Raw genomic sequence first — 25,515 nt, forward strand, 5'->3', positions numbered from 1 at the left:
AAAATCCTATTTACAAGAGGTTTTTAAATAAAAAAAATTGTACAGCTTGTTATCCTAGCTCATATTGAGATGTGTAGACAGAATGCATGTTTAATGATGTTAATTACGTACAAACATTTCCTTTTAAAATTTTGGTTCTGACAAGTATAAACGTTTTGTCTTTGGTGGATTTTGCAAGAATAGCATGGAGTCACGCTAGCAACTTTGGTTTGGCTTTAAGGCTATGCTATCAAAGGCTAAGCTAACCATGTCCTACTAACATCTTATGATACGAGGATGGAGTTTATATTTTAATCTCCTTAAAGGGAAATTAAAGGTGCATTTTGCACATTTAGCACAGAATTCTTTTTGTACAATCACTGTCGCTGTCAGTTTCAGTTCCCTAAGAAAACAATGTGTGTTTAAAATAAAAGTTATCCATCATTTTATCACGCTATGACATATTCTGTCACATGTAGATACACAGAATTGATAACAGGGTCGACAGCTGAAAAATAATCAGTTTATGTACATTGCCGTCCATGTTTGACCATTGGTCCCCGAGTTTTGCGGCCATGTCTCTTTTTTTTCTTCTTTTCTTTAAAAGCCTTTGGTGCCTCCCTAAAGGATTTTTTAACAGTCACTCAAGGCACTCATGGTTCACTCTTGGAGGCTGCTACTGTGATGATGCGTGATAGCTCTTGGATAGTCCTCAGTGGCGTTTAGATGCTCTGTTACTGCAGGATGCTCGTAGCCGCGGTAGTAATGGCCGCCCGTCTGCTGGGCGTAGTACAGGAGCTGCCTGGCGAATAACGGTTCCACCTGAAATGCACAGGGTGGAAAGAAAAGGTCAATATCAACATTTTGCTCTTTCTGCAGTGATTTTGAGTTTTAATCAGTGAAGCTAAAGATTAATGTTTGAAACTCAGAGCTTTGACAGGATAAAAGCTTTAGATGACTTGGTGCATTTATCAGACTATTGCTTCTAAGGCTATAAAACATTTTGGACTACATTCAGTTTTTTCTACCCTCCCCTTACTTTCAACTCTTTTATGCACAAATTGTATATAAAATGAAACAGGGATGTTTAACAAGCAGTCATGAAATCAAAATGGGTCAATTTGGTATTTGTCTAACATCAATCATAGAAGGCTAAAGGTTAATGTAATTGCAACATGCTGGCCAACAACTTCTGTATTCTTATTAGTTTTTGCCATTATTTCTAAACAATGTGTGAAAATGATCCAAAATACATAGAGAAACTATGTGTTTGTGTTGATTTATAATACATTTTACCACCTTAGCCTCTTTAAATCAAAGCCTCTGAGAGTATTTGAGATTGTTTGGGTGTGTAGTTTCTGATCATTATGTCCTGAATTAATTCATCAGCTTTCACTTTATATTGTTTCAGAAATTCAAGATGTGAAAGGTAAAAAGGCTGGAAAAAGGCTGATGATGATTCTCAGTAACTATTCCGAATCTAAATTTAGTTTGAAACCAAAGCTTGCATCTTGACAATGAAGAAGTTCCTGCAGACTTTCAAATCCTATTTTTCAGTTTTGAAGCTAAAGTTAAATGTCCAGCGTTATTTTTTGAAACCTTTCAAATTAAAGCTTTGATTTTGACCAGTAAGTCAAATGCATGGTTAGGTTCACTAAAAATGGGGCTAAGCAATCACCTGGACTGTGAGGGTACGCCTTTGTCTCTGAGGATCCAAACACTCGTCGCCAAAACTCAGCAGGACCTGAAAGCGACTGGGCGGCCGTCCATGGAGCCCGAAACTCTGGATCTCTGGTTGGTGGGAAACAAGACGAATTCACCTCATTATTAGCTTTGGTATCTAAAGTAGATCTAAGCAGGCAAATGATTTCAACAGAATTTCTCTTGAAGTGGCATGACATTTTGGGGTGAATCGAATGGAAAGTCCTGGTCACACTAAGTATGCAAATACAATTAGCTGTCAGTCACAGCTGGGGATGTCACAGTGCATGTGGGTGGGGATGATGTGGTGCTGCAGAGAGTCATGTGACTGACAGCTTATCATGAAATGCTTCTTTAAGAAGGTCACCACAGCTTTTCTAAGACACTGTAAATGGGCCTTTTCCAGTAAATGAGCTGGAACTTTAGTACTTATTGAAATGTCACAATCAAAACTGTTCTTTGATTTGGTGTTTTTAAATGGTTTCTGATTATAACCACATCAGTTTAGTTATGTTAGCCTCTTTTGTTCTCTTAAAAGAGGAAATGAGTAGGGAAAACTTTAAAAGTTCAGTTTTTTTTAACACAATTTTGCTTCAAAATATATATTTGAAAACAAGTGTCTTTGACGCTTTTAATCTTTAGGGGAGAAAATCTATCTATAAAAGATTTTTACTTTTATTTTGAATTGTTACCTGTAAGGTAGTCCTGTGTGTGTAGAAGTTTGCAGGTGACATCTTTGTCCAGTTTGTTGGGCTTGTCTCCGTACGGCGAAGGGCCTCCCTGCCAGTAAACCCTACTCTGACAAAACCTGCGCGCGTAGAGTCCATCTGCACCCATCCACAGCAAGACCCCCCTTTCCAGGCCGGACGGTGGGCTGGGGGGACACTCGTCCGCTCTCCTCTGGGCAGAGAGGGCGTCCACAGGTAGAGGCACAACGTCAGGTCCACCCGGCGACAGGTAAGGCTTCTCTGGGGCACCCGGGGTGATGTGGCACCCCTCTGGACTGGAGGTGGTCACCTCCCTCACCAGCGTGTCTCGTACATAGACCAACACATGGAGGCGGAAATCTGTTCACAAAGAGAAAATAGAAGGTAAACAAACATTTTGATGCGTTTGTCATCGACAAAATCAGATTGTTGAAAACATTTTCGAAAAATGTATCCAGGTTAAAGGCAACCTCAAAGAAACACATTCTGCTTTTTAGGAAACAGGATCTGTGTTGCAAGATTGGTGTCATACTTTAGATCTTAGACACCCCATTTCCATACTTGCATCAGAAAATGTTTTATACAATGATCTTGAACAGATTTGTGTTAAGATAAGTTTTATGCATTACCTATTTAGAAAAAAAAAACAACCAACTAATAATTGAAGATTTTAATTGAATTTAACGGATGCAGTGAATGCATTTTTACTGCAGTGTAGTCATAGGCGATTGTTGGAATCAGATCTGGCCTCTGGCCCACGCCTGGCGTGAGAGGTGAAAAGGTGAAGTGAAAGTGTATTTCATGCACCTGAGAGCGCCTCTGCTGATCTGATGCTTGCGTCCAGCGGGAAGGGAGACGGCTGACTGTCTGCGGGACTGTAGGAGTAAATGGAAGCTCTGAGCTGGTATCCTGCACAGAAAGAGGAACAGAGTCGAGCTTAACATGCCAAAAAGTGGATGTAGAACAGACTGGGCCCATGCAGCTGTTACAGAGCAGAGTGACTTACCGTTCTCCATGGATGAGGTCTGCCACTGCAGGCTGCGTGGGGGACAGGGGCACTGGTTGAAGGACAGCTCAGGCAGGGACGGCTGCTCAGGGCAGTAATCTCTCCAGCTGCATTCAGGGCTTGGCATGAACTGTGGTATCTGTAGACAAACACATTTATCCAGCTTATTTTTTTAATAATCATACAATACACAATGATATTTTTTTAAAGTTTAGTTCTATTTTTGGTACTTTTTTTAAGGTCTGTCTTCCCTGCTGCAGCACATTGTTTTCAAATGCTTGTTCAGCATCATTCAACACATCATAAAGCTGTTATTTATCTGTTCATTCATGCATGCACAATAGCCTATGGTTCATTCAGCAGCATGTCTGCTGTCCCTCCAAGTCCCCGCCCTGCTCATTTCCATGTGCATGTTAATTACCTGAGCTGGTACAGTGGGGTAGGGATGATGCATGGGATAGCTCACTGGGCTCAGAGGACTGTCCTCTTGCCTGGGTCCTGTGCGCAAAGAGGAAAGGGTTTAACATGGAGCACGTTTCCAGATCAAACTCATGCATCACGGCGTTAGGATCACTGACTTTTCTTGGCGCCCTCAGGGATGATGCGGTACACTTTGTATGGGTCAGAGATGTCCAGCTGGCTTCTCTCCACCAGCTCCTCAAAGTCGTTGCTCTTGTTGAGAGCGCAGCGCAGGCGCGTCTTCCAGGTCGGAGGGTCTGGCTTGTCGATCCCCTCCCGAAACTTGCCCTTAAAAAGCGCCCATGCCTGCAGACAAGAAGCAGGGAGAAGATTAAATAATGACCATAAAAGACTTACTTAGTCAGTTTGAGTTTCTACTTGGTTTAAGGGAAAGAATGCAGGCTGGAATTTGATTTAATTCAGATTTAATTTTATTTTTAACGAACTGCAGCCTTTTAAAATCAGGTTGGAAATAAATTAAATGTAAAAGACAACTATAAAATGTGCCAAATTGAGAACAAAAAAGCTGATTATAGATTTGATCCATTTAGCTTTTTTTTCTCATAAGTTGAAATTAGTTTAACTTTTTTTTCCTGTTTACTGAATGCATGCTCTCTGGATGAACACATTTACATAAACTCTGCAGATCAGCAGAAAATCACCCTGCATTTATAATTACACCGCAAATTAAACTAGAATGTATTCTTTAGGCCTATTTATAAGCATTTTATTAAACAGCAGGTCTGCGGCCTAAATGTTCAGTACCTTGAAAAGCGCGGCATCCTCATCCCGGTTATAATCCTGTTTCCCGGCGTGTTTCCATGGTATCCTAAAGATGCTCTTTTCATCGTTCTCCCACACCAGGCCGGGATACTTCCCGCAGTCCACCTGCTCGATCAGCCACTGGCGCAGCTTCCCGTTGCCGCTGCTGCCGGAGCCTCCGTAATCCACTTCAGAGTTCATCTCTGCGCAAATAACAAAAACAAAACTCCGCTTATAGATCCTCTACTTAATGTGATAGAATGTGTAGGCTGTGAAAGCACGCAATCAAAAGTTGTAAAAGTGAAAAAAGAAAAAAAAAGATCGCTATAAACGTGGACTCCCACGCGGACTAGTTCAGCTCTTGGATCCGATTCGAGGCTCTTCTTACCTGCGAAACTCGAAACCCGTGAAGTTTTGAAATCTGCCAGTGTCTGAAAGCCCTCACCATTCCGGCGGGCCCGCTTAAATCCCCGCAGAACGATGAGAAGAAGGAGGGGCGGAGACAGGAGGAGGATGCTGAGGAGAAGGAGGAGGACGCACCTGCCGGAGTTGCGCCTCCTGCGAAGCTTATCAGCGCCGCGCGCGGCGGCGCACCTCCAGTAAGACAGACAGCAGGGGAAACCCTGCCGGCGTCAGCCTGCAGAGTCACACAGCCGCACGGTGGAAAGTCAGAGGACTGGAGACCAAAACAGTTCTTTGAAATGATAAAGATTTACAAAAAAATTGAGCTGCGGAGTGATCCTACGGGAGAAATGATGCGCAGAAAAATCATTTCCCGCTGGAAGAATCAACCGATAAAATACCTGGTTTATGGTTTGAAATATACCTGTGGGAAAATAAAAGCTCTGTGACATATTTAAGGTTTTAAATAAGGTCATCAATAACATGAGAAAACCAATATAGGCCAACAGTATTTGCTTTAACTGTACTGAAAATAGAGAAAGTGTCCATAAAATTCTGAAGTAAATAGTTTATTATTTTATTATTATATGAACTAAATATGTTTTTATTGTATTCTTTAATAACATTTTTTGGGGGGTTTTCTACATTTATTTTCCTGTTTACTTGTTTCTTAATTCTGATTTTCATTTTTTCGTAAGCAAATTTTACTTCACTTACATAGTTTCTCCTTTTTTACTACAAACTGCTTTATAAATCATATTAATATAATCTTATGACATATTTAAGTTTTTGAAAAAAGGTCATCAATAACATGAGAGAACTAATATAGGCCAACAGTATTTGGTTTACCTGTACTGAAAATAGAGAAAGTGTCCATAAAATTTTGAAGTAAATAAATTATTATTTTATTATTATATGAACTAAATATGTTTTTGTTGTATTCTTTAATAACATTTAGATTTTTTTTCTACATTTATTTTCCTGTTTACTTTTTTCTTCATTCTTATTTGCATTTTTCAGCAAATTTTACTTCACTTACATAGTTTCTACCTTTTTTTCCTACAAACTGCTTTATAAATCATATTAATATTTATATAATCTTATTTTCTTTGTAATTATTGTTACAAACATTTTAAAAGCTCATGCAGAGGCTATGGCTACCATTAATGAGCTTGATTTCAGCAAAAAACAAAAAAAAGGAATAGCCTTTTTTTTTTTTACCTTGTCTATGCTTTAATGTTGTTTAATAAAAACAGAACACCTTTAAAAATAAAATGTTTTCATATTTTAATATACAACATTACATTATGTATAAACTATTGCAGAAAAATCTGAATACTTATTATTTGTCTACAAAAATCCAACTTATTCGGCTACTTCTACTAATATTTTGAATTCACTTTACAAAAAGGCAGACACTAAAGTTGGGGGAGAATGTTGAGAAGAAATTTTAATGCAGGGTTAGATTAAAAAACAATATCCTAAGCAGTGAACATCTCCTGATACAGTTTGATTCATCATTTGGAAATAGAAACAGTATGGAAGGAACAACAGGATGGGTAAGAAGACCATTAATCAGAAAAGCAGCCAGGTGGCCCGGCTGGAGATATCAAAAACTCAAGTAGGAGAATTGTTTAAGATGAAAACTATTAGTCATGGTTCGGATTAAACAATATGATTGGATGAGAACAAAAATTAAACTCAAAATCTACATGTGAAATGTTATATGAAGAAAAATTAACACTATATATTCCCCTGAAAAGATCATCCTTATGATGATACAAGGCCGGAAAATAATGATATGGGAATCCTTTCCTCAGCAGGGATGGATAAAAAGGTCGGAGTTAATTGGAATTTAGGGTTTCTGTAGGGGTCCTATTAGGCCCTGCAGGTTTTAGATGTTTTCTAACTTCAGCAAAGCATTTTTTTTTTCATTAATTGCTGATTAACAGGCTTTTACTAAACTAAAATAATCTTGATCAGGTATGCTGAAAGAGAAAAACATGGAAAACCTGCAGGATAGTGGCCTTTGAAGGCCAACTGCACATGCCTGCTCCAAACTGGCAATGAGAGCTTCAATGGAAAGCTATAAAGTGTTAGAATAGCCCATACCAAGGTGTGATAAACTCACACATCTTCAATAATAATTATCCTAACACCAGTCAAAGTATAGAGGAAAAAAAAATCTGATTTAGAATCTGAAAATTTGATGTTCAGAGCCCATCTCCAGATACTACCTGTCCATTTGTGGAGAAGAATTGAAAATAATCTCCTGATGTACAAAGCTGGGTGAGAATATATCAGAAGACCTGAGCATCTACCCACAACAAAATGTGCTGCTTTTAGAAAAAGATAATAAAATTCCATTATTTTCCCTTCTGCTTCACAATCATGTATATAATATAACGTCCCAGTAAAATAACCCTGAAATGTAGGGGTTAGTTTTGTCTAAGAATTAGCCTATGAGTACATAGTACAAGGTACTGGTAATAATAAAAAAAAAAAAAAAGTTTAATGCATCTTAAATTCTGATGTTTCAAAAGCAGGTAACTTCTAAAATGTCAAATATGAACAAAGCTGATCGAAATGAAATCATAGCTCTCTCAGCAGTTTTTATCTTAAAAGTTCTGAACTATTTTCACCTCCTGGATGAAAGTTAACATCAATCGCACTTTATCTACACAACAAACAATTCATTTTTTTGTTTTTTTTAGGTGGAGCCTGCAGTTGCTGAACTTTTGACCATTCAGATCAGTTCAAAGAATATTGATAGTATTTTAGGTAAGAAAAAAAAACTGTGATATTTGTGCTGGGAAATACAAAGTTTCTTAGTTTCTACTCTGCATAGAAACTAATACTCATAATTTAAGTCCAAGACACAGCATAACATAACTGATGGGGGGAGTGTATGCTGCTAAATGTGTGCTCACACTCAGGACTTCATGTACATACTTCTTTAGGGACACGCTTGGCTGCCCTTGCATGTTGTTTTGACAGTTGGAGGCCAAGACATGACATGACAACAGGGGTATGAAATCCCCCGGCTATTGTACACACACCAGATTCAACCATTCGTCCTCACGCGAGAAATCCTGGATAAATGTTCCTGCTGATGCAATGCCAGCAGTCCTTAGATCAGTCCTCAGGACCAGGGAGATGAGGGCAGAGAGTCTCTCTTCAGGTGTGACCTGTTCCCAGAGCTTGGGGGATGTTGGCAGAAGCAGAGCTGCTGCTGCTGCTGCTCAGACTGCTGTTAGATTTTTTATTTAAAAGATTCTGAACTTCCTCTTCATCATTAAAGGAGTTCTTCCCGTACTGTTCCATCCACCAGGCTCGATACTGAAAGGAGGGGAGAAAAAGTTTTAATTGGTATTATGAAATACTCTAAAAAGTCACTCTTCTTCCTTCAATCTGATCTTTGGGAAGCAGACCTAATCAATTCAGGAGTTATCTTTCTTCTTGACTTTGGAAAAGCATCAGCTGAAGTCACATGATCATTCGATTATCAAACTGTAAACATGTGGTTTTACAGCTGAATGGTTTGTGTTGTTTTAGCTGTAATAGAACAGCTGACAGATCAACTATACAAATGTTAAATCTACCATTCTCTGCTTACACACCCCTGTTCATCCAATCACAAACAGTCTAGAGATGTGGGAAAATGGAAGCATACAGGTTTAGTCTTTTTACTTAACAAAAATACAAAATATTTCAGAGTCTTCATCAAACATTGTTATGATATATACAAAATGTATACATCTAGAGTTTGGTTTTCAACAACAACATACTTCTAAAAGACACCCAGAGCAGTTTTACTATTGCATTGCATCATTATTTTCTTAAAGGGACCATAGAATGATTATATAGGGTATTTGCTGTTTGTCCTTGAGGTCTCTGAATAGGGTGTGTAACATTGGTTGGGCTGAAAATGACTAATTCAAGCCTTGTTATAAGCCCCAGAATGAAACGACAGGTTTTCTTCCTTTTACGGTATGCTCATGAATATTTAGATGAGCTGTGTGCTGATTCATCATTCAACAAAGACGCATCATAGCAACAAGCACTCACTTATTGAAACATCCAATTGTTGCTATGGTAGGGTGACCAGATGTCATCTTTTGCCTGGACATGTCCTACTTTTCATACCTAAAAAAAAATGACTGGGTTGAATTTCAAAATCGTCCTGGATTTTGGTCGACTACAGTCCTGCATGTAGGCGAAACACACCAGGCACTCCCCAGGCCCCCCCTGCCTGCACGGTAAGGCAGATGGGGGGAAGCATACCGGGTCGGGTTCAGTCGTTCCGTCCCCGGCTGGCTCGGTTCGAATGCACGGTCCGGTCCAGTCAGTGAACCAAATCTGGTCACCATAGATATGCTAGCATTGCTATCAACAGCTTAGCAACAAAATATTACTTACAGCTTACGGTTGTGATGGACTTACGCTCGGAAAAGCCCCTCGTTTCAGTAAAAGAAGTTTAGCAAATCCTGCTTTGAACCGTCCAATATTTTGAAAGCTGTCTTCAGTAAAATGCTTGGAGCACATGAACACTTAAGCATCAAACTTTGCAGGGATCTTCTGAAAAAAATAATCCATGCCTGTTGAGTCTTCAGATCCTTGGGATGACTGTAAAAATGTCTTCATAGTCTGTATGTGAATGTATGCCAATTTCAGGGTGTGACAAAAGTACAGGCCAGAATCAAATAAGGCAACATCTTAAAATTGACGTTGATTTGACGGTGCTTCGTTTGGATTCCCCCGTTTTATGGATAAAGTTTAGAATTGTTAGATTTCCAGAGAAAGGTGTCGATGGGGTTTGAACTTCTCTGTACGTCAATTTCACCCACTGAACTATCGTTATTCATCTATGACAATGTAAACACAATTTTGCATTTTATGACCCCTTTAATGCTTTTTTTAGAGGAAAAAACATGGTGTCCTAAGCAGCAGCATCTGTATAATACATTTTATTCTCTCAGAGCACACAGGCCACTGTGCAATTAGGAAAACAGGAAAAAAAAACAAGAAAATCACCAAAATTAAAAAAATAAAACAACCCAACTGAAACATAAAAGTTCCAGACAATAGGCCATGATGGTGAGAAGGTAAGTTTTAACAGACAGGACTGATTTTGGCCTTGAACTAAGATGGACTCTCAGTGTTGTGTACAGAAGGAAGGAATTTCCCAGTGCTCTGGTGCTGCGGCAGGCAGAAGGAACAAGGTGAGTAGAAGACGGAGATCTAAGTATTCATGAGGAAGATGTCTCATTAAAGAATAAGACACACTGCACCTCTTCCAATGTGGATGTTTCACAGAATTATAAGCATAACGTTTACATTGCATAGGACCCTTTCAGACATTTTTCTGCATTAACCACTCGAGTGTCAATGATTTTAATGCAGTTCCAACTTAAAAGCTTAAAGGCCGAGTGTTAGCAGCTACTTGTGTCCAAAGGGAACAATTTGGCTAACCGCTGGCAGGAAAGCTTTATAAAACCTGACTGAATTTAATGTTGTCTTTAAAAGAACGCAAATAATTAATAAAGGAATATAAGACTACTTGAACCACAAAACATCCCTACAGCATAATACTACCACTACCATGCTTGACAGGGGTCCTCTGAGGTTTGAAGGCCTCACATTGACTCTTGCACTTCAGCAATTGTTTATCGTATAATCAGGTTGTTCAATATTTCAGCATACTGAAATATTAAGATAAATGTATTAAATATACTTTAATGAAATCACCTTCCTTAAACCAAGTAGGCAACATTTTTCTGATCTCTGACTGTCCTGTTTTTCTGTCTGCACTATCAGCTTCTTTTTCTGAGCTAAGAAGCAACAGCTCTCAAGGTGATCTTTTGCTGCAGGCGGCCCTTTTGTTTCAATGTTGATTGTTTTGTGTGTTCAGAGTTAGTATTCCACATATCTTGGTTGTAATGAGTAGTAAATTAGTTGCAGCTGGTTTTCTATTTCATTAAACCAGCCTGACCAATTTACCTCACCATCAACAAAACATTCTCATCCACACAACTGCAGCTGAAGAGATATTTTCTCTATTTTAGATAATTTTCTCGGTGTGTGAAAACCTCTGCGGATCTGTTTCTGAAATACAGAAGACTTAGACAACTTAGTCTTTGACAACTTTTTATTGACATTTTGTATACACAGAGTGTATACAAACAGTAAATGAACATTTCCATTCCATAAAGTGCAGCAGTGATCAAATATAAACAGTGTGGGAGAAAAAAAACATGGTGCAAAGAACGCATTTATATGGAAGTTCAGAGCATAGATATAAATATATTATGTATAAATATAAATATAATTTATGTATAAATATATAAACAGAGAAGAAATACTTTGGGTATAACATCCATGCTGTGTTGTAACCCCATTGGATCATTTTTTTTGTTAAAACAAAAAGATACTGCACCTATTTGAATAGCATCAGAATCCAAAAACTGCATAGAAATCCCTTTCAATACTCTGTTAACCTCTTAAGGGTATTGTTTAAAAATCAGTGTTCATATACTGTAACTGCACTTAAATGTACATAAATGTGATGACTAACCTCTGCCAGTTCTGTGTTTTCAAACTCCTCCAGTTGCCGCAGAAAGCCCAGGTTGGGACCTGCACATGGCCGGGCCGCCCTGATGGCTGCCAGGGACTCCACCCAACCTCGTCCCGTTACCGTCATGATGTAAGCGACCACCAGAGTGACACTGCGGGACACTCCTGCCACGCTGGCAAGCACAGACCCCGAGTTAGTAATTCATCTCCTGTTCAGATTCTCTGCTTTAGTGTACAAATGAAGTGAAACCCACTCCTGAAGCTGTGGTTAAATTACTGCTGTGTTCTGATTGATATAAGAGAAGATGAAAGGTGAGGACAATTTCTATGAAAGTTCTTAACTAAAAAGCCTTATAGTCTGGACCTTTTTGGTGTGGCTGAAAATGAGACCTGAACGAATAAAACCTGAGAGTTTTCAGTTATTCTGAGGTAAATCCTTATTTCAACAAGGGAATAGAGGTGACTCCTTCTGAGCTCTCAAAGGTTTTAGATTTGTCCCTTACAATCAGTCAACTGTTTTATAATTAGGCTGTTTTCCAGGTAATCCACAAGTATTTTAAAGCCTTCAAACATCAGCTGCATTTTTTTTTTTTAAAAGAATGTCATTCTAATCAATGGAACAAAAGGTTAGGTAAAAAAAAAAATGAGTAACAACCAAACAAAGACCTGAGAGATTCATCATGTTTAACTTTTGTGTCAAAATATAATCTCTTTCTATAAAGTGCCTCCATAAAGGAATCCATACTCTTACATTTTATTTTTTTTTTTTCTTACAGAGTCCTGTCTGGCAATGTGGCAATAAGAATAATGGTCTTGATGCCAAAAAGAGCCCAACAGATTTTACTTTCACAAGTGTAGCATTGTTCTTACATTTCTAAGCCTTCTCTCACATCACAGCCACTAACATTAATTGATATTTTTAAAGTTTTTATGTGACAGGCAAGCATAAAGTAGTGTGTAAGTGTGAAATATGCATAGCATCCCCATAACATGCTGCTGCCACGACCATGTTTCCCCATGGGGGTCATGTGGTCAGGATGATGATAAGTTGTACAGAAATTTAAATAAGGGCTTTAGATTAACTGAGGTTAAAAACAAATTATTTACAATATTCAATCAAAAAAGTATGCATTATTTTATTTTGCTCTGTCATATTCATTCTATACAACTAAAACATTTCAAGTCCCAAATAAGTAAGTTATACTGAAGTATTATTAAGAGAGTTTTTGTGTCTGAGAACCTGTACTCACCAGTGTACAAGGCAGCCCTGTCCTTTCAGTCGGCTCTCATGGATAAAAATGATGCTCTCCCTAAAGTATTGAATCCTGAAAAAAAAAAAACATTAAACCAATCAGCTTATTTTTAAAATAACAGAAACGGGAAATGACATGTTAGAGATCAAATGCATATCTTTTAGTTGTTATTGTTTTGCTTTGAGTTGCACAACAGGATGAATCCAGAATTAAAAATGTCCAAATGTGCGAAATCTGATTTTTATTTTTTTCAGCACTCACAGGTTTTGCTTTGAGTGGTCAGCAGCGGATATACAGAGATAAGTCATGTCCTGCACAGAAAAAAAGCAAGAAGAGGAAACAGCTCAACTCACACAAATTCCCTTAAACCATGTTTGAAAATAAAGAAATAAAGATTTTATAAATATATGTTTTTTAGGGTTCTGTATTCTGAGGTCATCTGAATGCAAATGTAGTGGATTTAACACACTTCCTGTTTTTTCATGAGACCTGCCCTGAAACCTTGCAGTCCTTGCCTTGTTAGCGAGGTAGATCATGACATTTCTATATGTGTGTGTTTTTTTTTTTTACTGTTCTTTGCACCTGGCAGCTGACGGTACCTAAACTGGACAGAAACCACCTCATCCTGCTATGACTGCACCCGTGCAAAAACCCCGGAGTCCTCAGGGACACAGCATACTCTGGAAGTGCTCCAGACACTTTTCATAAGCTTTGGTAAAAATATATCGGCAGGCTATGCACCAATTACTTAATTTCTGACCCTCTGGGTGCAGTTACTTGAGATCTTGTGCCTTTGCAAAATCAATCTTAATGCTCTTCACAGGTGTCCTTTCAAACCCAGAATGTAAAAAGGTATCCATTCCTAACTATTATGCATGCTCATAATCAAATGCTATATTTGTAATAGAAACAAATGCATAACAGATTTAAATGTAACTGGATTATTTTTTTGGTAGTTTGATCATCACAACCGAATCTCTATATGTCACATCTGACCTCTGAGACTTAGTGGTTGCAAATTTTACCTTCCTCTCTCAGGAACCATCACGTCGTCTTCCAAGAAATCAATCAGTCAGCAGTTTGACTGTTGGGTATGCAAATAAACCGTCCCATCTGGCCACTCTGTCTAAAAAAGACCTGAGTCATCCTCAATCATAGACTTAGAGAAAAAAAAGGGCATGCAATTTATAATAGGACATTAAGTTAAGTTTGAGTGAATAACGGTATAGAGTATATGGCTAAGAAGTGATCTGAGGCCCAAAACCTTTGAAAAGTTTTGGTGGTTGACCAGTTTGGGTAGTGATACTGGGTAATACAAGTTGCTGTTTCTCTTCAATGTTCAATGAAACATTCTGACATGGACGGAGAAAGTGTACAGAAAACTCTAAGTACTTTTCACGATCGCTTTCAGCAAGGAAAAGATGAAAGTTGTGAAAGCGAAGACTGAGGATGACAGACAGATTAACAAGCACAACCGATGTTGGAATACCTTATATCTCTCTTAGTTTCCAACATTTGATCAAAATTGTTTTAAAAAAAAAAAGGATTTTCTTGCATTTGCAGCCACATCTGAAAGCCCCAAATAAAACCCAGAGTATTTTTCTTTTATCCAGTTCTATTCTGAATAGTTTTGGGGGAATCGATGTGCGGAGCTAAAAGCATTTTGTGGGGAAAATATACCATCGGGCAGCAGCTGCATCAGCTGAAGCAGACTTTCACACACTGACTGAAAATCCAAAAAATGCTGAAGCCTCCCTACTGATCATGCTTATTTTAGTGAAACTTGGTGAATTTCAGATCATATGACTGTCACACAAATGAAAATATGAACATCTGTCCATTATGGGTGACTTTCACAAGAATTGAACTTAAGCCTATCGAACGAATGATCTTGCATGAAGAATTTTCTGAATTTTAGGAAGCATATAAAATCAAAGGGTCTTCACTTAGGATTGCATATTTTTATGAATTATTTAGGTATATGCTGAACATCTTTTTCATTCATAAAGGTATCCATACCTAGCTGCAGGGAGATATAACTCTGAAGAGACATGGCAGCTCCGCAGAAGTTTCACACTTTCATAATGAGTATTGATCATAAGAGACGCTGAGGGGAAACAACTGAGGACACTGTGTACTCGATACGGGGATCAAGCTTGGGGTCATGGAGTCATGAAGGCTCATATAAGAAGCCCAGCTTGAAGTGGCCTCACCTCCAGGACGGGGGCAGCTGTGTCATGGATCGAGAGGATGTGAGTGATGTTGTGCCGCGCCAGCAGATCCCGGTCTCGTGCATCTATGGTTCACAAAGAAAAATCAAGAAATGTAAAATATTTTCTACATTCAAACACAAATATCAGCATTGAAGCTGCAACCTAAATAAAGCCTTTTTTGCCCAACAACACCCCCCTCCCTCAATGTCTTCCAAGCAAATATGGCTGTATGGTTTAAAAGTTTTGCTCCTCTTTTGAACTGAAAGAAAAACCGGAAAACCAATGTTTCTAAAACAGTCCAACAGCTTGGCCCAAAAGCAAGAAACAGTAATTGTTTTAATCAAATTTTGTTCTTTAAAAGGAAGCCAAATTTTTTCTACGATGGACAGATGTGCTTTGACTCTTTTTTTCTCATGCTTTGCAAGTGTGCAGGATGCTGCTAATGCCACCCAAAAAGACTTCACTGAGCCCCCTGACAAAGCATATTCAACAAACCTCAAATAACCTTAAACTTTAGAGATTATGTATGATAAAATATATGTAAAGAAATAAACAGTAAACTGTTCAGGGTAATCACGAAACAGAAAATTATATTAAAGCCATTGCAAAAAGGCTAAAAACTCTCCAATCCATAAAAAGCAAAAAATAACTGCAACAAAATGTTAGATTTTAAGACTAAAAGTTTTTTGTTTAAAAAAATAAACAGTGTAGGTGATAAAAAAGATCAAATATTCAGTTAATCTGCAAACATTTTTTTGGCTTTAGTTTGACAGACCCCATCATGAATGCATGGCCTGCAGAACCCTACTTACTATAAAATTGACCTTGCCACCTTTGGCTTGGTTTTATATATAAGAATATTTATTGAAGGCTGGTAATCAAACTCTTCTGAACAGAAAATGACTACAAAAAATATTGCATTGCTTTGAAGCAGCTTTAGCCTGACCTCCACAAGGCTCTTAACTGCATGCTTGGTGTGAGGGATTGGTGTCGAGTCAATGAGTCCATGCAAGCAGCTGGTTTTCCTTAGATAGAAAACTTTGAACCAACCTGACTTTGTGATCTTGTTAAACTGTCCCTGTAAAGACTCTAGAGATGACATGTGTTGTGAATTAGCACTATATTAATAAACTGAATTGAATTAATCAGCACTGGAAAGTGATTCAAATTTGAAAAGTGAGAGTAAAGGAACTGAACCAGAATTTTAAACATTAATGGTACCTATAGACTTAATATTGGTGTGCATGGACAATACTGATCTTTGGAATCTATTCCAAATTTTTATTTTTAACTATTTTTTAAGGCAGATAGTTACAGAAACGAATTTATCAAACTGATTTGAGGCCGTTTTCATTGGGTTTATTTAATAAGAATAATTTCACAAATGAGACATTAAGTTCTAGTAGGTTATGAATGGTTTCAGGCCTACTGTAACTTTTACAATACTCTGATTTGATTAATTGTCTTTAATTCTGAAACCTGCACACGTTTCAGCTAACATATTAAGTGTTCAAATTTATTCTGTTTATTGTTTTTATTATTTTAATAATATTATTATTGGTAAATTGCACAGTTGGGTATTGTTGTCAAGATGCGCTGCCTGATCTTTCTTGTGCTTCTTGCTCCCAATCAGCTCATTATTTTAAATAAATACTCTGTTCTTATAAACTCACAGGTTTAATAAACAATAACAAATCATTTAAACATTTTTAATCATTTGTTTTTTCAGAGCTTTATCAAATTTGTTTGATACAACACTGTGACATCTGAACACGTTGATCTTGGATGATGGCATCTATTGGAAGGATAATAGGATTCCTTTGTTTTAGTAAAAGGCAGAGTAACTCAGCACAGCAGAGAATAAACAGGCTTTCACATCTCTATTTTTATCCACAACTTATCAAGGCATATATTTATCTTCTTAATAGTGTTCAAGGACATGCACAATGTTTCCTGAAGGACAAAGACAGCTGAAAATACTTCATGTAGCTAAATTAGCCTAAGCACAACATCTATATCGAGCCATTCATTAAAGATACTGCTACATGGCTATTTGAGCAATTAGATGAGCCCTTGAATGATAAAAAAGTAAAAGTAAAAAAACCCAGTTAACAAATGTAAGTGCCAGTATCACGATTAATGCCTCTAAAGTCATGTTGTAGCAAAAAAAATGTGTTTTTCTCACTCTCAGAGTGTTTTCATGAATTTCTTATAGTAGCACTTTTGTTAACTTTCTTAATATATTTGGGCAAGTTGGTGTTTCCTGTTATTATATTGACATGATTTTTTTTCCATCAAAATATCCATATTTTTTTAATGTTAAAAATGTAATGTCTTGTCCTGGATTCCAATAACTCTATTGGCTTGAAATTTTGATTTTGAAAGTATTTCACTGAGTGCTCTATAAAGGGTTGTAGCAGAGCAGCTCCAGTGAAAGAATCCGGGTGGAATTCACTTTTTTCAATTATATACATTTATATGTCATTTATATACACGGTCATAACCAATACATTGCATTTCAATGGGGCTCCTTTGTGGGATTAAAGTTATCTTTTAAAAATAGCGACCAATGAACATACTTTATTCAGCAAACATCACTGTATTTAATTTTTTTTTAAAATATATTTTCAAGTCGTATTTCAAATAATAAAAAAATCATAATTAATTAAAAGTATACAAAAATAAAGGCTTTAAAATATTGGATATTTGTAATCAATATATGTAATAATAGCTGAATGCCTTAACCTAAGTTTAAAAATTCTCCATAAGCAGAACTAGGTAGTAAAATACAACCTCATTAATAGTTTTAAGTTGTGTCAAGTTTGCTATATATACCAGACGTGCAGCCAAATTAAGAAGTTGATCCTCATTGACCCAGGGTGACAAAATATAAATATCTAAAATACAACTAATATAAGTTTCATATCTGTAATTTTCAGCATATGATGGTTTTTACAGCAGTCAGTGAAACCGTTACAGAAAGTTATCGATGGATTTAATTTATTTCATACGACTTTCATTTTGTCTGTTTACTCAGACGAAGAACACAAGTGACAGATCCAGTTTTGAAGTGACTGCTTGGTGATGGACTACAACCATCTGAGCACTTTAGTTCATTTACAGCCATATTTTGCTGTTTGTGTCTGTATTGCTTCTTAGTTTATTTGGTATTTTATTTGTTCCCCAGATTTTAGCTTGACCATAGTTTCACAGTTTGACTTAAGTTTGGTTTCAAAAAGTAAGATGAAGGCATTCAGACCACTTGATTAGAGTTTGATTTACAGTTGAAATTCATAAATTAGCGACCTGATGACTATGGTTACTAGGAAAAATGTCACTTTTGTAGAAATATAAAAAAAGTATAGCAGACATACAAATCAGGACTTCACTCTTCATAGATATCATCACTGTATGTAGTTATTACAACAGATCTGACAGTCTGACCTCTGAGGTCATGAAACCCTTTGAGCAATTGCTGCTGAGGAATATTAATGGCATTACAGGCCTCCTGCTGGACCGCTGCATTGTGCAGTCAACGTGGGACAACTGCCTCCACCACCCGGGGCATCATGATACTGTTAGTGGACTTCATCTTCAACACCATTAACCCGCGCATTATTATCCACCACAAGCTCACCCTGCTCACCAGCCCCCACCTGTCATTGGATCACCAACTCTCTGAGTGGTAGCAGCAGGTGAGGCCGGGGAGCATCTTCTGCTCAAGAACCAACCCAACATTTTTCCTTCATTAGGATATTATAAAAACCAGATATGTTGTTTATATTAGTATATATACCTAATGTCTGCATTCCATCAGGACTGTTACAGAAGTAAAATGTCTTGATTGTGCACACAATCTATAAAATAAAGCTAATACTAATACTTAGTCTAAGATATTGGTTCATGAGTTATACCTCTTTTTTTGTATAATGCATGACAGGTAACCCTGAGGCGTCAACACTTGCATAGCATTTTTCTTTTCTAACACAAAGCTATTTTGAATTTGCTAGGTGACAAACAGAAAAGGACTTAAAAGGCCCCGATAACATGAAAGGTTTTATTTTTCCTATTTGGCAGCATTTTTTAGAACAGGTTACGTTTACAAAAACTCTTCCCCATGTTTTCATACCACCGCCTACGTGTTTATGGTTCAACGTGTGCCGTATATATATTTATAATGTAAGAAAACAACAACCTCTTGCTTGCGTTTGCTGTTTTGTGGAAACATTTGGAATGCAGCTTACATCAGGGACACCCCCACAGCGTGGGGCATCCCCTCCCACGCCTACACTCTTCATATTCACAATTGTCAAGATTTATGTTCCTCCAGCAGCTGCACACCTCGAACACAGCGGAAACACTTCAGTAAAGACAAAAACAGTACCGTAAAAGCTTTTTATTTTTTCCCAAAATGCAGCACTTCAATCATTCAGCTTCACACTGTGACCTCTCTACTCTATAGAAACCAAGCTCAGTGTAGCAATTCACCACATGCTTCTCCATATGAGGAACTGAAACGTGTTCTACTACGTTATCCTAAAAATGATGAAAAAAGGAATCTTTTCTTCACTCACATGATGACTTACCTTTAACATTGCCAAGATAAAGGTCTGGTAAGATCTAAAAAGAAAGAGGAATTAGAGCTGAAAGGACAACGCAAAAAAGGATTTAGGTGATTTAAACTAATTCTTCATGATACTGTACCTTATTTATTCCATTACCCATCCTCGACTAAATGCCTTATGCAAATAATTTCAGGTCTAAGAAAATTTGTAAGGTCTTTATCTCCAGATTCCTGCCTCTGGGAGAAAATCCTGATGCTCTACAGCAGCATTGGTCTCAAATGACGAGCTGCGTCTCACTGTCCTCCAACCATCCTTGATAACTTCTTCGGGGTCAACCAAAATATCACAAAGACTTTGACACGTCCACAGCTCATACGCTAAGAGATCTTTCACCAGTAGCATGTTGATAAGTATTGCATAATGTCACCTTAGTAGTGGAGCACACTGCTGGGATGTTTATATTTAGAACAGGTGGTGTCACGGGATCGTGCATAGATGCATACCAGCCAGACAAAGATGGTCGAGGGCCAGTAGAAACAGGAGAACATCTACAGCAGGGTGACGTCTGGTTGTCACTATGCGCTGAGCTGTTCTACCATAAAAGGAACACTTCTCAATCAGGCTCAAAATACTTGCAATAAATCACATTTTTAACTGGTTATGCTTGAATAAGAAAGAGGAAATCCACAATTTACCTTCAATTGTGAACATTTTTCATCAGATATTTTTGTAAAACTACTTTGAAACTGACAATTTTCTGTGTAAGTGCATTAAAATAAGACATTGCAATTCTTTCAGTAGATTTGATAAACAAAGAGCTCCAACTTTCAGTTTATTCAAGAAAATCATGCAAAAGCATCAGACCCAAAATATAATGTCAGTTTAGCCGTGAAACTAAGAATCACCCCATTTAACTTTAATTCTTGCTCTCTTTACTATCTCGTTGAACACACTTCATGTTTTGCATTTCCAGTAAATCTGGCGACACCTTCAGCGCATCGCTCAGAGGCGACCAGGGTATTTTTAGCCCGGTTTTTGTCTTACGTTCCTTTATGTGGTTCAGATCATGGCACAGCTCAGACTTATTAACAAGCACAGGAGTGCAGAGGCGTTTACAAAAAAACCGGGGAGGCCTTGAACAGCTCATCAGGACGAGTCAGACATAAACATTGTTTTTTTTGTTGTTGAGGTTTATATAAAAAGAAAAGAATACTTTTAAATCATTCCAGTAAACTCTTTTGTTTGATGGTTTTCAACAAGGCATCAAACTTCAGTTATTTTATTTTTTTAAATCTCTATTGATTCTTTCATGATCACAGAACAAAACAACTGTAACCTCCCTTATGCTATCATAGACAAAATCTATGTAGAACACCCCACAACTTTGGAACAAAAAAAATTAGTAAAAATGTTTTATTTATTTGCTGTAAAATCTTGCACAGACATTTATGCTTCAAATATCATTAACATTTCAAATATTTAACTCACAGAGGATTGATCTGTAAAGGCAACAGTTTAATGTTAGCAAACAAAGGTAAATGTCTAGAAGATCAGGGGTTTTCAATTAAAAATAAATCTGTATTATTTTGATTTAGGAAGTTTATTATTTGTGTTTTGCATAACTGTTTCAGAAGATTTAGAAGAAAATTGGATGATCTTATACAGGTTAATAAAAACAAATTTGTTCAAAATTAACCACAGAAGCCAAATAATACTGAAGAGGGCCCAGAGCAGAACACTGGGATGCTTTATTGTAATGAAACTAAGAATATTACAGAGATATTCCAGCCCACAGGATATTCCATTATAAGAGCAAAGACTTTAATATCTGTATGAACTTCAAGCTGTGAGATGACGAGCTCAGTCTGTCAAATGTGACAGGAAGGTTTAAAAAAACGATTAACATTTTTCTACTCTAAGCATCACAAGGTATTGTTATTAATATATTGACACAATGGTGCATTCAATTTCTTTACAAATCCCAAAATGGGGTTAATTTCTCCTATTACTGTTTATGCCATCTGCAGAGGTGGGTAGAGTATCGGAAAATTGTACTCAATTAAGAGTAGCACTAATTCATCATGTCTACCCAAGTAAAGTGAAACTTAAGAAATTACTCAGATGAGTTAAAATAAAAATGTATTGAATTAAAAGGCCACTTTGGTATGGAGCAACTGATCTAAAAACTATGTAAAGTTGCAAGAAATGTATAAATACTGGTGTTACAGCATACAATGATCACACAATAACAATTTCAGGTTAAAAACATCTTTTACAATATAAGTTTAATTATATATTTTTATTATAACAATATATACTGTATTTTATGCATACAGGTTAGAAGAGGGTAAGCATACTTCCAGTAATGATACAGTATATTGTTCACTATTTGCTTCATTAAGTGATACTAGCACTTATCTTCCATGGTGGACAGTCCATCACAGGGCAGGACAGACTACGCCCTAAAATCTAGAGTAGACTCTGAAATACTTTAGGCTGTGGGTGAATTGGGAGCTTCTGTAGTTTGTGAGGCATTTTTTCATTTATCTAGGTTTTTCTAATACTGTAAGTAGAATGTTTAATAATGTTTAGAGCTGAGTATCTTAGGTTTTCCAGAACTATGTCTTATGCTACAGGCTAAGACTGACCGCTTTGGCCAGCTGCTATGATTATGCTGTCTGCTAGATGTTTATGCATTATTTATATAATTGACCAAAGTCTTTAAGGTTGGAAGATCTCTTTGTTCTTAACTTGAGCTGTAATTTTATCCGATTTCAAGACTCAAATATTTTCTAGGAGTTAAAGGAACAGCACCAGACTGGTTTAAATCATATTTATCTGACAGATGTCAGTTTTTACATGTTAATAATAAATCTTCCTCATGCTCCAGTGTTACCTGTGAAATTCTACAGGGATCAGTGCTTGGGCCAATTCTCTATCATATATATGCTCCCAGTTGGTAGAATATTCAGACTGGGATTCATTTCCACTGTTATGCTGATGATACTCAGCTATATCCGTCTATAAATCCAGATGAAACTAACCATAGAATACAGGCATATCTTTAACACTTAAGATCCTGGTTGACTCTAAACTTTCTGCTCCTGATGCAGACAAAACAGAAATTATAGTCTTTGGAGCAGAGTTTTTGAAAAAGAATCTGATTAATCAGTCACTTCATTTTTATGGGATTAAATTGATCTCAGATAATAGATTAAAACTCTTGGTGTTATTTGTTGTCAGGGCCTGTCATTTAAACTCCATGTCAAAGAGGTTCTTAGAACTGTCTTCTTTCATCTCTAGAATATTGCCAAAATTAGAAATATCTTACCCAGAATGATGCTGAGAAACTATTCCAAGCATTTACTTCAAGGCTGAACTATTGTAATTCTTTACTTTAAGAAAGTCCACAAACTGTAGTTAAAAGCCTTCAGCTGATTCAAAATCCTCCAGCCAGAGTTCAGATGGATTATATTTCTCCAGTCTGTTTACCTTCATTTGCTTCCGTTAGATCGAGACTAGAATCTAAAATCCTCCTCACGTATAAAGCCTTAAACCAGTCTTCCATGGGTCCATCTGGACCCCAGGAAGACTAACTGTTTGCCATGGCAACAGCTAATGAAGATCCTTAACAAAATTACCTAAATGTTTAGCCCAGTGTACACTTCTCAATGAACCACAGGCGCCAGCAGGTTTGAAGCTTCAGAGCTGTGGAAGGTCGTCCGGAATCAGACTTCTAAGAAAACCTGAGGCTTGAAGCAGCGAGTCAGAACGTGCTGTCAGGGCTGCCGTCAGGGTCGGTCTGCTGTCCGGCCTTCAGGCTGCTGAGAAACTGCTCTTCATCGTCATTTGGTGGGTGTGCTCCAATGGAAGGTCACGGTCATTACTTGGCTCATCTGAACCATACAGAAACCTTCTCTGCTTTATTCCTGCTCCGTCAGAACTTCAGGGTTCTGAGGTAGAAAACTTCTGCTGGCTTTTAAAAGGCTAAAGAACCACACCAGAACATCTGGGCCAGAAACTGGCCTTTGACTTTGGTTGTGAATCCAGTTGTGGATTCTAAATAGTAACGGCCCTCAGGAGAACAGGATGGATCCAACGTTTTTGTTCCCTGTTGATCTATCAACAATCCATGGATGGAAATATGGTTGTGTAAAATCAATTTCTGATGTCATAGGAAATATATAACTGAATAAATGTCAGAACGTAAGCTTATAAATCTCATTACTAAGCACTAAACTCTACCGTAGACGTACGAGTTGCTAAACGCTGCAAAAGCCGAGTGTAAAAGACAAGAATACCAATCTGCTGAGACTAGGGCTGCAACTAATGATTCTGTTAATTGACTAATCTCTCAATTCTCATTGATTCATTATTGGATAGCAAAAGGAAAAAACAAAGATTTTATACAGGAAGGTGAAGCTAAAACTAATCTGCTTAAGGAGTTCTTGATAGAGCATATTAACAGAGAACTTATTTGATCCAAAATCTAAATTGTTGATTTTTTTTGCCACTCTATGTGGGCTGCTCTTTTAGTTCATGGCGGGGGGTTTTTAGAGTCAGTTGACAATTAATCGATAACTTAATTAGTAGACGATTATTTCAGTAATCAAATCATCCCCAGTTGAGACATTAATTTTTCTTAGTTTTGTCTTCTTGCTTCTTTCGTATCAACGTCTTGTAATGGTGCTTAACGGCTCTCTTGCTCTCTCTGATGCTTTTGGTTTGGAGCTCTGATCTTTAAGACAATGCGTTCTCAAACATAACCAGTAGAGGGAGCCAAAGAGAAAAAGCTACTCAGCTCTACTTTAACCCTAGCCCTATTTACATTACCCTTCAGAATCCGTGCCAAGTGCGGTCTGATCACGGTAACTGAGATACCTGTTGAGTGTAAATGGAACTGGACCGTGCCAGACACAACTGAACCGCACTAAACTAGTACTAGTTCAACAGTAGGGCTCGGCATGGTTCAGTTCTCTAATAACAAAAAGCACATGAGCAGACCGTGTCATCTCCTTGCAGTCAGCTTCCAGTAGTTGGCAGTAATGCACATCAATAAGTTGCTTGCTAACCGCCATAAATCAGAAGAAGAAGAAATGTAAACAACAATCGAATAATCTAAACACTACATTTTATAAAATGGATTCAAAAGAGCATGGTGCGACCTAGGCTGCCTTCTTCACCTGACTTTCCACAAACGAAATATTACAATTATAACCAAACATAACCTCCTGAATATTACGAGCGCCGCCATTTTGATTTGTCTGATTCCTTCTAGAGAGCAGTAGTACCGTTGATCGTCACTAGGAGGCAAGAAACCATGCTAGCAGCCTCGGCACGGTTAAGCTTGGTCTGAACTCGTCAGGGATTGGTTTCAGAGGGTTAGTGTAAATGGGGCAGAAGTTTGTTCTTTAAAGGTTAACATTAAAGTCAGAAACTTCTTCATCTCCTATTAGAACTTTATTCTCACATTTACAAAGAAATATCCCTCAGTACAGCTCTAGTAAACTAGAGATGTATTCCACACTTTTCAGATTTCTTAAGTTGAAAAAAATATCTTTTTTGTGAAGCTCCACCCACAAAAGCAGCAAACACAGGGAGCTTTGATGCTGAAATGGAACAAACTGTGGAAACCCTAAAACTGAGTGTAAACTTTCAGCTGGAACAGAACCTTTTCAGCTGTTAAATAAGGAACTCTCTGGTTTGTGATTGGATGTTGGTCCTGACATCAGAGCTCCGCCTCGGCGTTCAGGCCGAGCGTGTCGGGGCTCTGGGTAAGCCAGAGGAATCTCAGCGTAGATCATCCACTGCTTCAGGCTCTACTGCTTTCATTTAGAAACCAAACATCTGTAAAACAGAGCAGCTGTTAAACTCCTCCGTCTGACAAGTTAGAGG

The 25,515-nt window shown here is 37.6% G+C and overlaps 2 protein-coding genes across 3 annotated transcripts; both read right to left on the reverse strand.

Annotated features, from left to right (window-relative positions):
- Nucleotides 1-602: 602 nt before the first annotated feature.
- LOC107083021 (interferon regulatory factor 4-like) lies at nucleotides 603-5,036 on the reverse strand. Its single transcript, XM_015371953.1, has 9 exons — nucleotides 5,003-5,036; nucleotides 4,618-4,817; nucleotides 3,972-4,158; nucleotides 3,815-3,891; nucleotides 3,394-3,532; nucleotides 3,195-3,296; nucleotides 2,373-2,747; nucleotides 1,658-1,770; nucleotides 603-801 (listed from the first exon to the last, which is right to left on the reverse strand). Exons 2-9 carry the CDS (start codon nucleotides 4,813-4,815, stop codon nucleotides 640-642), a joined length of 1,353 nt encoding a protein of 450 aa, XP_015227439.1. The 5' UTR covers nucleotides 4,816-4,817; nucleotides 5,003-5,036; the 3' UTR covers nucleotides 603-639.
- Nucleotides 5,037-6,346: 1,310 nt separating this feature from the next.
- Nucleotides 6,347-20,019, reverse strand: LOC107083006 (dual specificity protein phosphatase 22-B-like). 2 transcript variants are annotated; one of them, XM_015371933.1, is made up of 7 exons: nucleotides 19,760-20,019; nucleotides 19,642-19,675; nucleotides 15,056-15,138; nucleotides 13,104-13,153; nucleotides 12,840-12,914; nucleotides 11,591-11,762; nucleotides 6,349-8,355 (listed from the first exon to the last, which is right to left on the reverse strand). In XM_015371933.1, exons 1-7 carry the CDS (start codon nucleotides 19,778-19,780, stop codon nucleotides 8,194-8,196), a joined length of 597 nt encoding a protein of 198 aa, XP_015227419.1. In that variant the 5' UTR covers nucleotides 19,781-20,019; the 3' UTR covers nucleotides 6,349-8,193. The 2 variants fall into 2 exon arrangements, with proteins under 2 accessions (XP_015227420.1, XP_015227419.1); XM_015371934.1 differs by lacking the exon at nucleotides 13,104-13,153 and having other exon boundaries at nucleotides 6,347-8,355.
- Nucleotides 20,020-25,515: the final 5,496 nt, after the last annotated feature.

Source organism: Cyprinodon variegatus, unplaced genomic scaffold (assembly GCF_000732505.1).
Source record: "Cyprinodon variegatus isolate N-32 unplaced genomic scaffold, C_variegatus-1.0 Scaffold67, whole genome shotgun sequence".
Classification (NCBI taxonomy): Eukaryota; Metazoa; Chordata; class Actinopteri; order Cyprinodontiformes; family Cyprinodontidae; genus Cyprinodon; species Cyprinodon variegatus.

Coding starts and splice junctions, on each gene's coding strand:
- LOC107083021 (XM_015371953.1), bottom strand. CDS start 4,815: ATGAACTCTGAAGTGGATTACGGAGGCTCCGGCAGCAGCGGCAACGGG. Junction 3,533..3,814: donor ACCCCACTGTACCAGCTCAG/GTAATTAACATG, acceptor GTTTGTCTACAG/ATACCACAGTTCATGCCAAG. Junction 802..1,657: donor GGCGTACCCTCACAGTCCAG/GTGATTGCTTAG, acceptor TGTGCATTTCAG/GTGGAACCGTTATTCGCCAG.
- LOC107083006 (XM_015371933.1), bottom strand. CDS start 19,780: ATGGGTAATGGAATAAATAAG. Junction 19,676..19,759: donor TGGGTAATGGAATAAATAAG/GTACAGTATCAT, acceptor CTTTCTTTTTAG/ATCTTACCAGACCTTTATCT. Junction 12,915..13,103: donor GACCACTCAAAGCAAAACCT/GTGAGTGCTGAA, acceptor TTTTTTTTTCAG/GATTCAATACTTTAGGGAGA.